This window comes from Argentina silus, assembly GCF_951799395.1.
Source record: "Argentina silus genome assembly, chromosome: 2".
In the NCBI taxonomy this organism is placed as follows: Eukaryota; Metazoa; Chordata; class Actinopteri; order Argentiniformes; family Argentinidae; genus Argentina; species Argentina silus.
In genome coordinates this window covers 10,247,834-10,261,511 of record NC_139656.1, presented here as the reverse complement: position 1 = coordinate 10,261,511, position 13,678 = coordinate 10,247,834, and the positions used below count along the sequence as shown (strand labels likewise).

At 46.2% G+C, this 13,678-nt stretch overlaps 1 protein-coding gene across 1 annotated transcript; it reads left to right on the top strand.

Moving 5' to 3' along the window:
• Positions 1-2,786: 2,786 nt before the first annotated feature.
• Positions 2,787-12,167, top strand: gjd1a (gap junction protein delta 1a; the record flags this gene model as incomplete). The annotated part of the gene is made up of 2 exons (XM_083696398.1): positions 2,787-2,863; positions 11,309-12,167. 2 exons carry the CDS (start codon positions 2,787-2,789, stop codon positions 12,165-12,167), a joined length of 936 nt encoding a protein of 311 aa, XP_083552524.1.
• Between the last annotated feature and the right edge of the window lie 1,511 nt (positions 12,168-13,678).

The window sequence follows — 13,678 nt, the reverse complement described above, 5'->3', positions numbered from 1 at the left end:
CAGCCAAAACTGAAATTCAGTATTGCAATGATTTGGATTATCCTTATTTGCATCTGTTGTTTTTTTGTTCATATGCAAATATGCACCATGTAGGGTGTTTCCCTACTTTTGGGGCACTATAATCCAAGGTCATTGTTGTATGACTAATATTGTGTGTGTGTGTGTGTGTTTGTGTATGCTTGAGCTGGCTGTTCTAGGTCACTGATGACACACCTGCGCCTTCCTCTCATGTGCCATAGAGCTCTGAACTCCCTCCTCTAAGCGAGAACAGCCCCAGTGCCAACCGGCTGACGCCAGCTCTCCAAAGCCTCCGTCATTAACCCAGGCTCATCCACACTCCACAGCCTCAAAGCCCGGGCTGCTCCCTCCTCCACACGACTCCTACACCATGTGTCCTTGATGAGAAGAATTTAAGCCCCCTTGCTGAAGATGCTGAACTAACACTATTCCTCAGCAGCACTATTCCTCTCTCTCTCTCTCACACACACACACAATAGATCAACCATTGATTCACTGCAGAAGTTGCTGTGTAAGGGCTGTGGTTGTGAACCTGCTCTCTCTGCCCTGATTGCCAGAGGCTTCCCTTATATGAGGAAATGCAATAACACGTAATGCGTTTTTAGCATCAAACATCACATCATGTCCTACAGTACTCACCTCTCACAAACCTGCACACAACCCCAACCCCCTCTCCCTCCCACTCACCCTCTCACCTCTCCTCCACCTCTATCTAGTTCTTTCTACTGTGAAGACTACTGTACATTTCTCTCAGTTTTCCCTCTTGCTCACAGGTATAGCACATGGAAGGAGCACTGCTGTGTGTGTGTGTTTACATTGGTATGTTGGCATGGGTAGTTTGTGTACAGTATCACACCACCACCATAATGTTAGTCTAATGAATGCAGCCTTCAATGTCAAAGTAAACTACAATGCAGTGCTCATCTCTCCTGAGAGAGAGAGAGGGAGAGAGCGAGAGGGGGGTGGAATGGAGGAGGGGAAAGGGAGAGAATGTGAGAGGCTGAATGAGGAGGAGGCGAGAAAAAAAAGGGGTAGAAAAATCTAGGTGTGCTGTCATACTAAATACAGTAAAAGGGAGGGGACAAAGGGGGGGGTGGGGAGGAACCCTGACTCTCTACTGTAATCCTCTCGACAGAAGCACGAGCTGGATGATGTGCAACAGAGGGAGAGAGAGAAGAGAGAGAGACCGTGTGGACAAGAGAGTGATGAGAGGCAGCGATAGTGAGAAAGAAAGAGCACTGCCAAGCCTCCAGACTGAGACAGAGGATTGCAGAGAAAAGGAGGGCAGGAGGGAGGGTTGGCTGTAGAATGCCTCATTCCAATAGTACATCAGGAGAAAACAGGAGGAAGGCATTCCTGCAAGCACAAGAGAGGCAGCGACCAGGGTAGCAATCCAAACAAATTTACCAGAGAGGGAAGGAGGGAGGGGGTAGCGGAGTGAGAGAGAGGTTGGGGGAGCAGGTCTGAACAGGGGGAGTGTGGCATGCTTACGGAGTGTGACAGAGATAAATCGAATGAGAGAGAGAGAGAGAAAGAGAGAGAGAGAGTACTGAGACCTAGAGAGAAATAGGTAATTGCTGAGAGGCTGAGCTCAGCACACAAACACAAGGAGAGGGGGAAGGAGGGAGCTGGAGAGAGACACAGCGAGAGCGAGAGAGGAGCAAGATGATGAAGCCCAGAAATAGGTTTTACAGGATAGCCACTCATCGCTGCTCTCTGCGACAGACGTGACTCCAGGCATTGGACTCTGCTGGAATTAGCCAGAGGGACAATACAGGACAGCAGGTCTGCAGCACACTGCCTCAGTGTATGCAGCGAGGCCAGTTGATTTATTACTGAGGAAGTGTGTGTGTGTGTGTGTGTGTGTGTGTGTGTGTCTCTGTGTGTGCATTTGCACTTTATGTTTATGTGTGCATGTGTGTGAATGTATGTAAGCAGGTTTTTGTTATGGTTTCTTGTAGTGATTGATGCTGGAGGATGATATTCAGCCAGCAATGTAATGTGTGGCAGGAGCATTGTGCAGGGTTGTGAGTTTACAATCTAGTGTAGTAAATGGAGGAAGAATTTGGGCAGTGATCGTCCGTCATCGAGTGCAAGTGGGTAAGTGTTAGTGAGGAGGGGAGCAGAGGAGGGGTCAGCTGGGTGCAGTGTGTTGGGTTAGAGGAGGAAGGGTACAGTGAAGGTAGACACGCTACACAATGCAAGGACAAGAGCTTAGCACCAATGGGAGGGAGTGCATCTGAGGTACGAGGATTGCCCTGGGGGTAGGGTGGAGGACAGAGAGAGGGGAGCAAAGACAGAGGGAGAGATAAAAGAGGAGGGAGGGAGAGGAAGAGAAGGAGGGCGAGAGAGCGCGATCATGGCTGTCAGATACAGTGAGCTATAGCATATGCTATAGCGTAGAGCAGAGTGGTGCGGCAGGGGGAGGACAAGCATCACTGCACAGGGGAGGGGGGGAGAGGGGGAGAGGCAGACGATTCAGCTCAGCACAGCACCTCTCCTCTGTCAGGAGGAGAAGCACAACAGGATCGGACGGAGAGAGGACACACACACACATTCCCAGTCTCTCCCACACTGAGCAAGCACCCAGGTCAACGAGTAGAGGTCAGGAGGAGCTGGTGCGAGACGGGGGCGGATGCGCCCCCACTTGCTGGGGACCCACAGGAGTGCTGAGCCCAGGAGGAACAGCAGCAGCAAGAGGGGGAAGAGGAGGAAGAGGGGCACAGCCCCGGAGACCCAGGACCTCTTTAGGCTGAGCCTGTCTTTCAATGACCATGGGGGAGTGGACCATTCTGGAGCGGCTGCTCGAGGCTGCTGTCCAGCAACACTCTACCATGATTGGGAGGTAAGAGTGTCCAGATACTCACTCGTGTGCATTTCAGTTTGTGTGTGTGTGTGTGTGTGTGTGTGTGTGTGTGTGTGTGTGTGTGTGTGTGTGTGTGTGTGTGTGTGTGTGTGTGTGTGTGTGTGTGTGTGTGTGTGTGTTGAGGTGTGAAGTGGGTTTATGTGATGGAAAATGTGAGGATCTTTATGTGGTTGAAGGTGTGTCAAGTGAAATGTGTGTGTGTTCATGTGTGTGTTATGTGAAGTGTTGGTGGGACATCTGAGGACTGCCTCCTTCTCTCCCAGGCAGGTTCCAGCAGTAGCCACTACTCTCTGCCTCTCCCCTCCCCTTCCCTTCCCTCTCCCCCTACGTCCATCATGAGTTTAGGTATAAGCTAATTGCACATAATCAAGAGCAAACATTCCTGGACATTAATTCATCTCAACTGCTGTGTTTATTCCACCTATTGGCCCAGCTATTGATGGAGGGGCAATTGGGGTCCCCATGGCTGAACAGGACAACAGAGGGGGAGAGAGGGGAGTGAGAGGGGGAGTAGAGAGGGAAAGAGGATAGAGTTTTGGCAGGGGACATGGAGGTAAGGAGGGGAGAGGTGGAGGAAGAATGGATGATAGGAGACATGAGAAAGAGAGCTTTTTGTGTGAACTGAGAATTAACAATCTTTTTTTTATTATTTATTTATTTATATAAAGATAAAGCCATATGGTCTTAGATACTCAATGTAATGTTAGGGACGGTCAAAATAGATCACTTCTCTTTGTGTGTGTGGATGCAGCTACTGAAGCTAGTGGCAGAAGGTCACAGATGAACAGATGAGCTTGGAGTCTTATTAGCAGTGGAGACATGTATTTCGGACATGTTGTAATAACTGTTTTTCCTCTGGTGTGAGAAAAATATGCTCCATCGTCTGTGTGATTAATGAAATTCAAAGCGTGATTTTCTGCCCATTAACCACAATCGGGGTTATGGTAAACTGTGCTGTACAGTACATCTCACACAACAGTGCTGGGTCATTTCCATTCACTTATGCTAGACTAGCCAGTGAAACATACTGCTTTATTATTTGAGGACAGCAGACCAGAATAAGTGAAGGGAGATGCTGTGTACATTCTCTGTTCTTCCACCTCTAGCACAGGCTTGAGCAGGAGCTTGGCCATCGAGGCCAGTGTTAGCACCGAGGCCACTGCACTGCTGTGCTCATTAACCTAAACACCAGGTGGTCTCCAGCAAGGGCAAGGCCTGACCTTCTCTCCTATTCAAACACCCGCTGTCCAATCAGTGTGTGTGTGTGTGTGTGTGTGTGTGTGTGTGCATGTATGTGACTGCATACATGTGTCTCCACTTTAAAGAAGATGGCTAGAATGTCTGTTACTGTATGAACACTCTGTTCTACAAGACATCAAGACACAATGTGCAATGTGTCAAGTGTCAGGTTGTAAGATAGTTGTAGTATAACATTTTCCTTTCTCAAGATAACAGAAAAGGTAAAAATGATTGTATGCCAAACCATACTGTACAGTATGGTGAGCTATTTCTCACAAGTCACACAAGCCGTACGATGAATGAACTGCATAAGAAATCTGCATTTTCCCCACATCTCCTTTGAGTTGAGATCAAGACCTGGCAGCTGGAATCATTGATAGCCTGTCGGCAAAAAGAAGAATAAATGAATCAGTGAATGAATCAATGAATGAAAAAACGCCTACAATCATTCAGAAGAAGAGACAACTCTCTCAATTTGTCTGCTGCTTCTGACAAAGAGCATTATTAATGCCCACATGAAATTGTGTCTTTTATCCTTAATCTGAGCAGGCTGTTGATCATGCATCCAACATGACCTGACAAGAAAAGTCTCTCCAGCTATCAAACATATTTCATGACTAACTCTCCTCCAGCTACATTTGGGTAGATACTTTTGACATTGCCAAAAATTCACTTCAGTATCTATCTGTGTGGCATGTACTGTATTTCTAAAAATCAGATGAATAAAATAGTCATGTGAATTGGGGAATTGAGTGACTCTATGGTATACCACAGATATTGGTCTCCCAATGATGGTTACTAGTCGACATATACAGTTTTCGCTTTGTCATTCTGCGGTATTGTGTGTGGATTGATGGCAAATTCTTTTAATTTAATCTATTTTAAATGAAATTTTGAATGAGTCTATAACACAATAAAATGTAGAAAAGGTGAAGGGGTCTGAATACTTTCCAAAGGCACTGTATATTGTCCCACAGTCGATTCTTCAGGTTATTTCGGTGACTGAGTGGAAGCTGCTGATGAGGTGTGCTGGAACTGTAACGGACACCGCTGTGTTTGGGCCTGGCTCAGACTATGTTTGCCCTAAGGGACATTCTATTTGGTCTGTAGGCATTAGCTGTAACTGATATCTCTGTGCATGGCCTCTGTCAGTCGATTAGGATTGGCTATGTGAACTTAGACACTTTTTCTATCACCGCCATGGAGGGACTGAATGAGTGGATGTGTAGATGCCAAATAGGGTGTTCATGGAGTTGTATGGGTGTGTGGCTATAAGGTTGTGTGGTAGATTGAGAGAGTGGGGTGTGTGTGTGTGTGTGTGTGTGTGTGTGTGTGTGTGTGTGTGTTTGTGCGTGTGTGCGTGTGCGTGTGCGTGTGCGTGTGCGTGTGCGTGTGCGTGTGCGGAGGTAGGATCACTCTCTTTCAGAGCGTGGCTCTCGTAGTGTTACTGCAGGGTCATTCCAAGAGTAACACTTGTGTATGTCTGTATTGCACATGTAGGTAAATTTAGCAGTGCTCTGATTAGAATTAGTACAGTGTGTCTGACATTCTGGTAATATCATATGAAGTTCACTCTTCCCTCCCCCCTTTGCAGTCACAGGCGCTTATACTCTCTGTGTGTCTTTGTATACTTTACTGTACATCTCACTTTCTTTCTATCCTCTTTCCATTTGAAACGCACGCACGCACACACACACGCACACACACACACACACACACACACACACACACACACACACACACACACACACACACACAAACACACACACACACACCTGTAATCTCCCTTACAAAACCTTAATGCGTTCTTCCATGAGTGGAATACGCCTGGGGGATCCTGTATTAAATCAGACTTAAACACCTTGCAGGTAAAAGGGAAAGGAAGTGTGTTGATGCATCATTTTGTACACTGCAATGCTGTAGTGGGGTCAGTGCCAGAGATGAGTGGAGCGAGGAAAAGAGGGAGAGAGGGGATAATGGAGGACTAGGGGATAAGGGAGAGATGAAACAACATAAATAAGTGGATGGAGGGATACAGAGGAGTGGACAGAGCCGCAGAGGCTGGGGGATAGAGGGGGGTTTGGAGCATGAATACACAGAGGAGGAGAGGAGGAAAGGAGAGGGAGGACAATGGAGGAAGTTTCCATCTGCAGAGGATCTGGGTTGGCAGCACAGGTTGTTATCATCATCAGCAGCATGGAGAATCTGTATCATACCTCATTACACTGGAGCTGCTAACTGACCCTACTGCAGAGGAGTCAGCCATGCTGGATCCAACTACAGCATAAGGACACACACACACACACACACACACACACACACACACACACACACACACACACACACACACACACACAATTGCTTCTATTCCACATTCATATTAATGTAACACACATTTTCATATTCACAGAGCAGAAGAGTGGTGCCAGTTTGAGAGAGATGACATACAATATTCACCAGCTAAGCACAACTGTAACCTAACTGAGAGAGGAGGGAGGGAGGGAGGGAGGGAGAGAAAGAAAAAGAGAGGGCGGAGGAATAGTGGGAGGGAGAAAGAAAGAGAGATGGTAAGAGAAATGTCTGCAGTGTAATAGCCAGTTAATGTGATTCAGCTCCCTCTTCTCTCTGCTTGGTGTGGTCTTCATTCATTATGGGCTACCATGAGCAATTAGCATAGCTTATTATAGAGACGTGCTTCATATGAGATGAAATAATATCTTCACAGTGGTTCGTCCACAATGCATGTGTCACTATAGATAACTGTTGTCTTGTTTTTGTGCATTGTCTGCATGTTTGTCACTACAAGTAAAACTACGTAGTAGTTTTTAGTTTTTCTGCCGTAGTTGTGAGCCTGTGTGTGAATGTTCACCTTGTGAGCTTGAACACCTTGTGTGTGTGTGTGTGTGTGTGTGTGTGTGTGTGTGTGTGTGTTTGTGTTTTCCCAGTGCATCTGGTGTCAGTGCTTGGGGCCTATGTTGCCCCTGGAGGCTGACAGCAGCAGCTGCTGTGTGGATGAGTGTGTGTGAGAGCCGCTGGGAGAGCCAGAGCCTGCATGTCCAGCCAACACACCAGCTACTAGAGGAGTCTAGTCATAGACGACACACTGGATGCACCTTACAGGTTAGGCAGCCAACACATCAGTTGGAGTATATTAGCTATACAGACAGCACTGCTACATAGCCTTGGGACCTGCAGAATACTGAAAACATATAGGATAAACAGCCTTCCAGGGTCTGCAGCAACACACAACTATAGTTAATATATCACTGGCTCCCTAAGCTAACACACTATATAGCCAACTAATAGCTGAATAGCCTATGTTTTAACTTGAGAGTCAAGGTATACAATAATACTCAGTGTACCTACTGTTTCTACCACTTAGAAGAACTGCAACGTATGAATGTAAAAGAGCCTTCCCTGCTTTATGACATCATCTCTAAATAAAGATATGAGACTCAATTATCTACTTGGGCAGCAATTAGATTGCTCTTTAGCTGGAGGAGCTGATTATGTCTCCAGTGGTAGACCTGCGGTGGATCGCTGGGGACAGCAGGGTGGTTCACAAACGACTGTAGTAGGGATGTGTGTATCTTTGTAGCACGATTCATTATTTTGATCATTGTTCAAATGCAATAGATATGAGAGAGTCTACAGCATTTAGATCTTTTAGAAAATATCGAATAGTGACAGTCTAAATCCTGAGGATTTCTAGGATTGAATCTGATAAAAAAACTGACTGATGTAAGACATGAAGATTTTTTTGGCCAGTTTTCTTTTGGTGTGAGTGATCTGGAGCAGGAGCTATGCTGTAGCACAGAGCTGTGTAGTGATGTGGTGCCTGTATCTACCACCTTTGATCTTCCTGATCAGGTTCAATCCCTGGCCGTGTGTACAGTACATAATGCCGTTGAATTTCTAATGATAGCCTAAAATATTTTCATCTGCAGTGGGCATTGAGTATTCTGCTGATGAGGGCCTGAGGGTTCTCCTGCGTTAACTTGCTCTAATGTGTGGGCCTCTCTTTTTTAAGAACACTGATGTTTTCAGATGACCTTCTTCCACAGCTTTTCGCTAATGCAGCAATCTGCTACATACTGATTATCCTGTTACACAGCAGAATACCCGCACCCCTCCCCCCCATTACCCAACACACACACACACACACACACACACACACACACACACACACACGCTAAGCGCAATTCTCTTCAACACCCCAAACCCATATGTAGTTCTGCATACAGTTCTGTCTCACTACTGCATTCAAACATATTCCAACATTTGGTAAAAAAAAACTCACAGTACACTGCAGTAGCGCTCACACTGTGCACCATCACATCACCATCACATACCCAACCAACACTGCAGACAAAGCAACCCCTGTGAGGCCTGCCGAGCGTAATACATGAGAGGGAACAAATGAACTGTGCCTGTCCCAGGGAAACACACAACACAGAGACATCCGCTACCATTCAATACAATTAAACATACGGTAAAACAACACAAGGAAAAGTAAACACATCCATTTATATGTTGAAGATATATTGTCAAAAAACCCTATGATCCTGTGCTGTGGGAGTCTAATCAGCTGGTGCTGTGGAGGTTCTAGCATGGGCAGGGCCAGCTTCTCGGTTGCAGTATACAGCAGGTGTTTGAACGATCATGACAATCAGTCATTGTGACTGGGCCTGAACCAAGCTGCACCAGGGGAACTGCAGCCACAGATACATATCTGCATATCAGTGCATTTGTAGGACTTGTTTGACAGTGCTGGGACACAGACTCCTCCATCGGGGAGATACATACAGATGGTTGTCTTGTACATTGACAACAGCTCTTGCAGCTGTATAGATCCTCACAATTCAAAGCCCAGAGATATAGGGCAGAATGAAGGGTTTTGCTATTGGCTTCAGTTTCTTTCTTTTGAACAGTAAACAGGTACTCATCAAGTATTGTCTGTCAAATGGCTTGCTGAGGAGAAACATCAATACCACCACTTTGGTCAAACGATCAACAAGAGAAACTCATACATGAGAACCAGTTTGTGTTGTGTTGTGCACGTGTGTGTGTGTGTGTGTGTGTGTGTGTGTGTGTGTGCGTGTGTGCGTGCGTGCGTGCGTGCGCACGCATGTGTACGTGCACATACAAGGCATAGGCCTACATTGTACCTCTGAAGGCACAGAGATCTCTTCTGTTATATTTTCAAACACACTGAGAGGCAGTGTAGCGTACACACTCACAGCTGCTCCGAGCACAGACGGCCAGACGCACATGCCATCTCGCACAAACAAGGGATACACATAACAGACAGACAGACGCATGCACACACACACACGCATGCACACACACACACACGCAAATAAGCACAAATACGTGCATTCACTTGCACACGTCAACACACATGCAAGGCCCAGGTGGTGTAAACACAGTCCTGCAGCAGCATGCTGCTCTATTTAAAATCCACAGTAACACATGTTCTGCCTCTGCTTCTCTTTCTCTCTGATTCAGCATGTCGGTCTTATTTTCCAGCTGTCTGTCTCTATATTTTCAAGCTTTTTTCTCCTCTGTTTACACATACACAATTGTTCTCGTTCTCTCCTCCAGTGCTCCCCATCCCTTCAACCCTCCACCCTGTGCTCTCTCCTCCCATTTCTCCCTGAGCCTCTGCACTCACTGGTTCAGTAGGTGGTTGCTGTGGTAACTGGCCATGGAGAGTGGGAGTGGGGGGAGGTGGGGCTAATTTTAAAGACACCAGGGTCTCCTTTGACACTGTGCTGTGAAAAAACGGAGAGTGTGGTAGGTGAGAAATGACATGTGTTCAGCAGTGCAATGGGAGAAGGCATCTTCTGAATAACTCTACAGGCTAGTGGTCCAAATGAAGTGCAGAAACTCAATCAATGTCCTATTAAATACTTCACCATCAGTCAAACCAATAACATGTGATAAATAATCAATGAAACAGAGAGAGAGGGAGATAGGGCAAAAGAAAGGGAGGACCACTAGTGTGTTGCAGAGCTGTGAATTTTAAGCATTGCTAATGTAAATTGTTTTACCACTAATGCTAGTCCTGCAGATTGCAGATTAAAGTTTAGGATTGGCTGTGGATTACAGTCTATTCTACTTGATGAGATATTTGGACTAATTTCATCTCTCCCAATGTATCTAATTTCATCTCTCCCAATGTATGATGGCTATTGTGGTTCTGGCTTTCAGACCTTATGAGTGTGGGGATGCTGTGGATATTGGTAGACTGAAGAGGTGTGGGATTACACTTTCAGATCATTCTTCCACAGGCAGGGAGTGGAGAGAGAGGGCTTCCATGTGCTCTGTCTGCTGTTGAAAAATGAATGGAGCTGCTGGCTTGATAGGAGACAAGAGAGTTGTGCTCAGAGGGTTGCGCTGCAGAGACCCTCATGTTCATTATCCACTGCATTGACCGAGTCTCTCTCTCTTTCTCTCCCTTTCTCTCTTTCTCTCTCCCTACTTCCTCTGTGTGACACACACACACACACACACACACACACACACACACACACAACCATCACACATACAACTCACATACAGTAAATGTGTATATGTGAATGGCGTTAATGGAAGTTTTATTCTCATTCAGGTGAGAAGTGCAGATCAGTGTAAAATCAATTCTATCTTCAGATGAGCTCTCCTGTTTCACCTGAACCCTCTCATGCGTAGGGAGCTCACGTGAGCATGCTATTTAGAGCGCATCAACTCCATCCATTCATAGCACTGCACACTGCTGCAGCAGCTGAGAGATACACACGCACACACACGCACGCACGCACGCACACACGCACGCACACACACACACACACACACACACAGACTACACACATCTGATGAAACATGTCATGACTGTGAGAGCTGCTTTTGTCTACACTGATTTAAAGTGGTTGGACTGAGGTGCATAAGCATGCCCCTCATTGGGACCAAGACAAATTATGTGAATCTAACTCATGCTTGACAAAAAACAAAGCTGTGCCTTCAATGAATCTTATCAGACAAGTAATATTTGTTATCAATCATTTACAACCAATATTCTTTGCTACGCTCTGTAAGTCTTACAAGGATACTGTTTACTCCATTTCTTCTCTAACTGACATCCTGTCTTTTTCTCCCCATCACCTCCAATCCCTATACCCTCTCTCTCTCTCTTCCTCTCTGCAGGATCCTGCTGACAGTGGTAGTGATCTTCCGTATTCTGATAGTCGGCATAGTGGGTGAAAAGGTATATGAGGATGAGCAGATCATGTTCATCTGCAACACCATGCAACCAGGCTGCAACCAGGCCTGTTATGACAAGGCCTTCCCCATCTCCCACATCCGCTACTGGGTCTTCCAGATCATCCTGGTTTGCACGCCTAGCCTCTGCTTCATCACCTACTCTGTGCACCAGTCTGCCAAGCAGCGTGAACGCAGTTACTCCTTCCTGCACCCTTACATGGATCATCAAGGTGGCCATGGTCACCACGGTCGCAGCGACCACCATGCCCGCAAGCTCCGCAACATCAACGGCATCCTAGTGCAGAACCCCGACAGTGGCAAGGAGGAGCAGGACTGCCTGGAGGTCAAGGATATCCCCAACGTGCCCCGTGGCCTCACGCACGCCAAGAGTGCCAAGGTGCGGCGCCAGGAGGGCATCTCCCGCTTCTATGTCATCCAGGTGGTGTTCCGAAATGCTCTGGAGATTGGCTTCCTGGCTGGCCAGTACTTCCTGTATGGCTTCAATGTGCCGGGGATGTATGAGTGCGACCGCTACCCCTGTGTGAAAGAGGTAGAGTGCTACGTGTCGCGGCCTACAGAGAAGACAGTGTTCCTGGTCTTCATGTTTGCGGTAAGCGGCATCTGTGTGCTGCTCAACTTGGCTGAGCTCAACCACCTGGGCTGGAGGAAGATAAAGACAGCCATTCGTGGGGTGCAGGCCCGCAGGAAGTCCATCTGTGAGGTGCGCAAGAAGGACGTGTCACACTTGTCCCAGGCCCCCAACCTGGGCAGGACCCAGTCCAGTGAGTCAGCCTACGTCTGACAGAGGCTCCTCCACATAGGACCTCTAGACCTGGGCTTTTCCCTGTGCAGGACGTAGATTCAACCCAGCCCCCCTCACCCAAACCCACCCAGCCCCCCTCACCCATCCTAAGGGGCACTAACTCTATACTGCAACATTATTCAGGAGCTTACAGGGACTCCTCGTGGCCACAGTGGAGGATTATTGGAGAGTTAGGCTTTTTTGTCTCAACGAGTGAGAAAAAGTGGCTCCTTAGAAGAAGAAGGGGAGTGGTTGTGCTTTTAAGTGTGTAATTATTGCTAGAATTGAACTGATGGGAGACTGTTCTGAATCCTAGGTGACTCTAGGTGCCTTCCAAGAGAACACACAGAGAAAATAGTAGATATATATGTAATTATGAATATGAAATACTGTAAGGATAGTTCTAATTAAGAAATAAGTTTCACCTAAAATCTCTGGTCCTTTGCCTTTGCTAAAGGTCAAAAGTAATCCCTTCATTTTCCAAGAATGTATGCATATGCGTGTGCAGTTTTGAAGTGTGTGTGTGTGTGTGTGTTGTGGGGGGCGGGGGGGCACAGGGTCCATGGAGCCCCCACTGTTAATCTCACCCTTCATAGTACGTATGGAAATAATATACTAGATTTAAAATATCAAATATATACCCCCCCCCCACTTCAAAACTGATTCTGGTGACCTTGTGTGTATGCACATGTACTGTATGTACTGTAGGAGATAAGATAGCATGTGTCCTTTGTTCTGCAGAGTCAGAGGAAGGACTGCTGAAGCTGAGGGAATGAGAACTTTCTTTCTTTTTGTTCCTTCCCTGCGGCAGCTCCACTTTGAGGAGGAGCCAAGCAGGGGAGATGCACCTTTCATCATCCCCTCTTAGAAACCCCCGAAGAAGAACAACAAAAAAATAGTAAAAAAAAAAAAAACAAACACTAAAACTATACCTCAGCACAAACTGGAAGCCCTGTCCTCCCTCCTGCACTAACAACCCCCCCCCCCCCTCACAAAAATTCTTTAACATAGAATTTGGTGCCATATTTCTATATATTCTATTCTATATTTATCATATTTCTTGCTGTACATAGTTTCAATTTAATAATTACATAAAGTCAACTTTTGGGGGGTGGGGCTGAGTGGGTGTTCTGAACAGGGATTTGGGTGGTGCTGGAGAGTAATCATAGATTGCCAGCTTTAAGAATATATCATATTAGTGTGCTCTTTGTTAAGCTTTTGTTCTCTAATGGAAATTGTATGTTCCAAAATTTTTTTTTTTTTTCTCCTATGGACTTTGAAAAAGGCATGTTACTGAAGCATTAATAGAATGGATAGATTGTGTCATGACATGTAATTAAAAAAAAAAAAAACTTTAATTTATTTGCATCCTGCTCCTGTGACATGTAATAATCAGCATGCATTAAGATGAAACATGATATATGAGATATGAACATAGCACCTTGTTGTGGGGATATGGGGAGCAAATATTGAAAAGACTCCAGAATTGCAGCAATAATAATATCTATGTG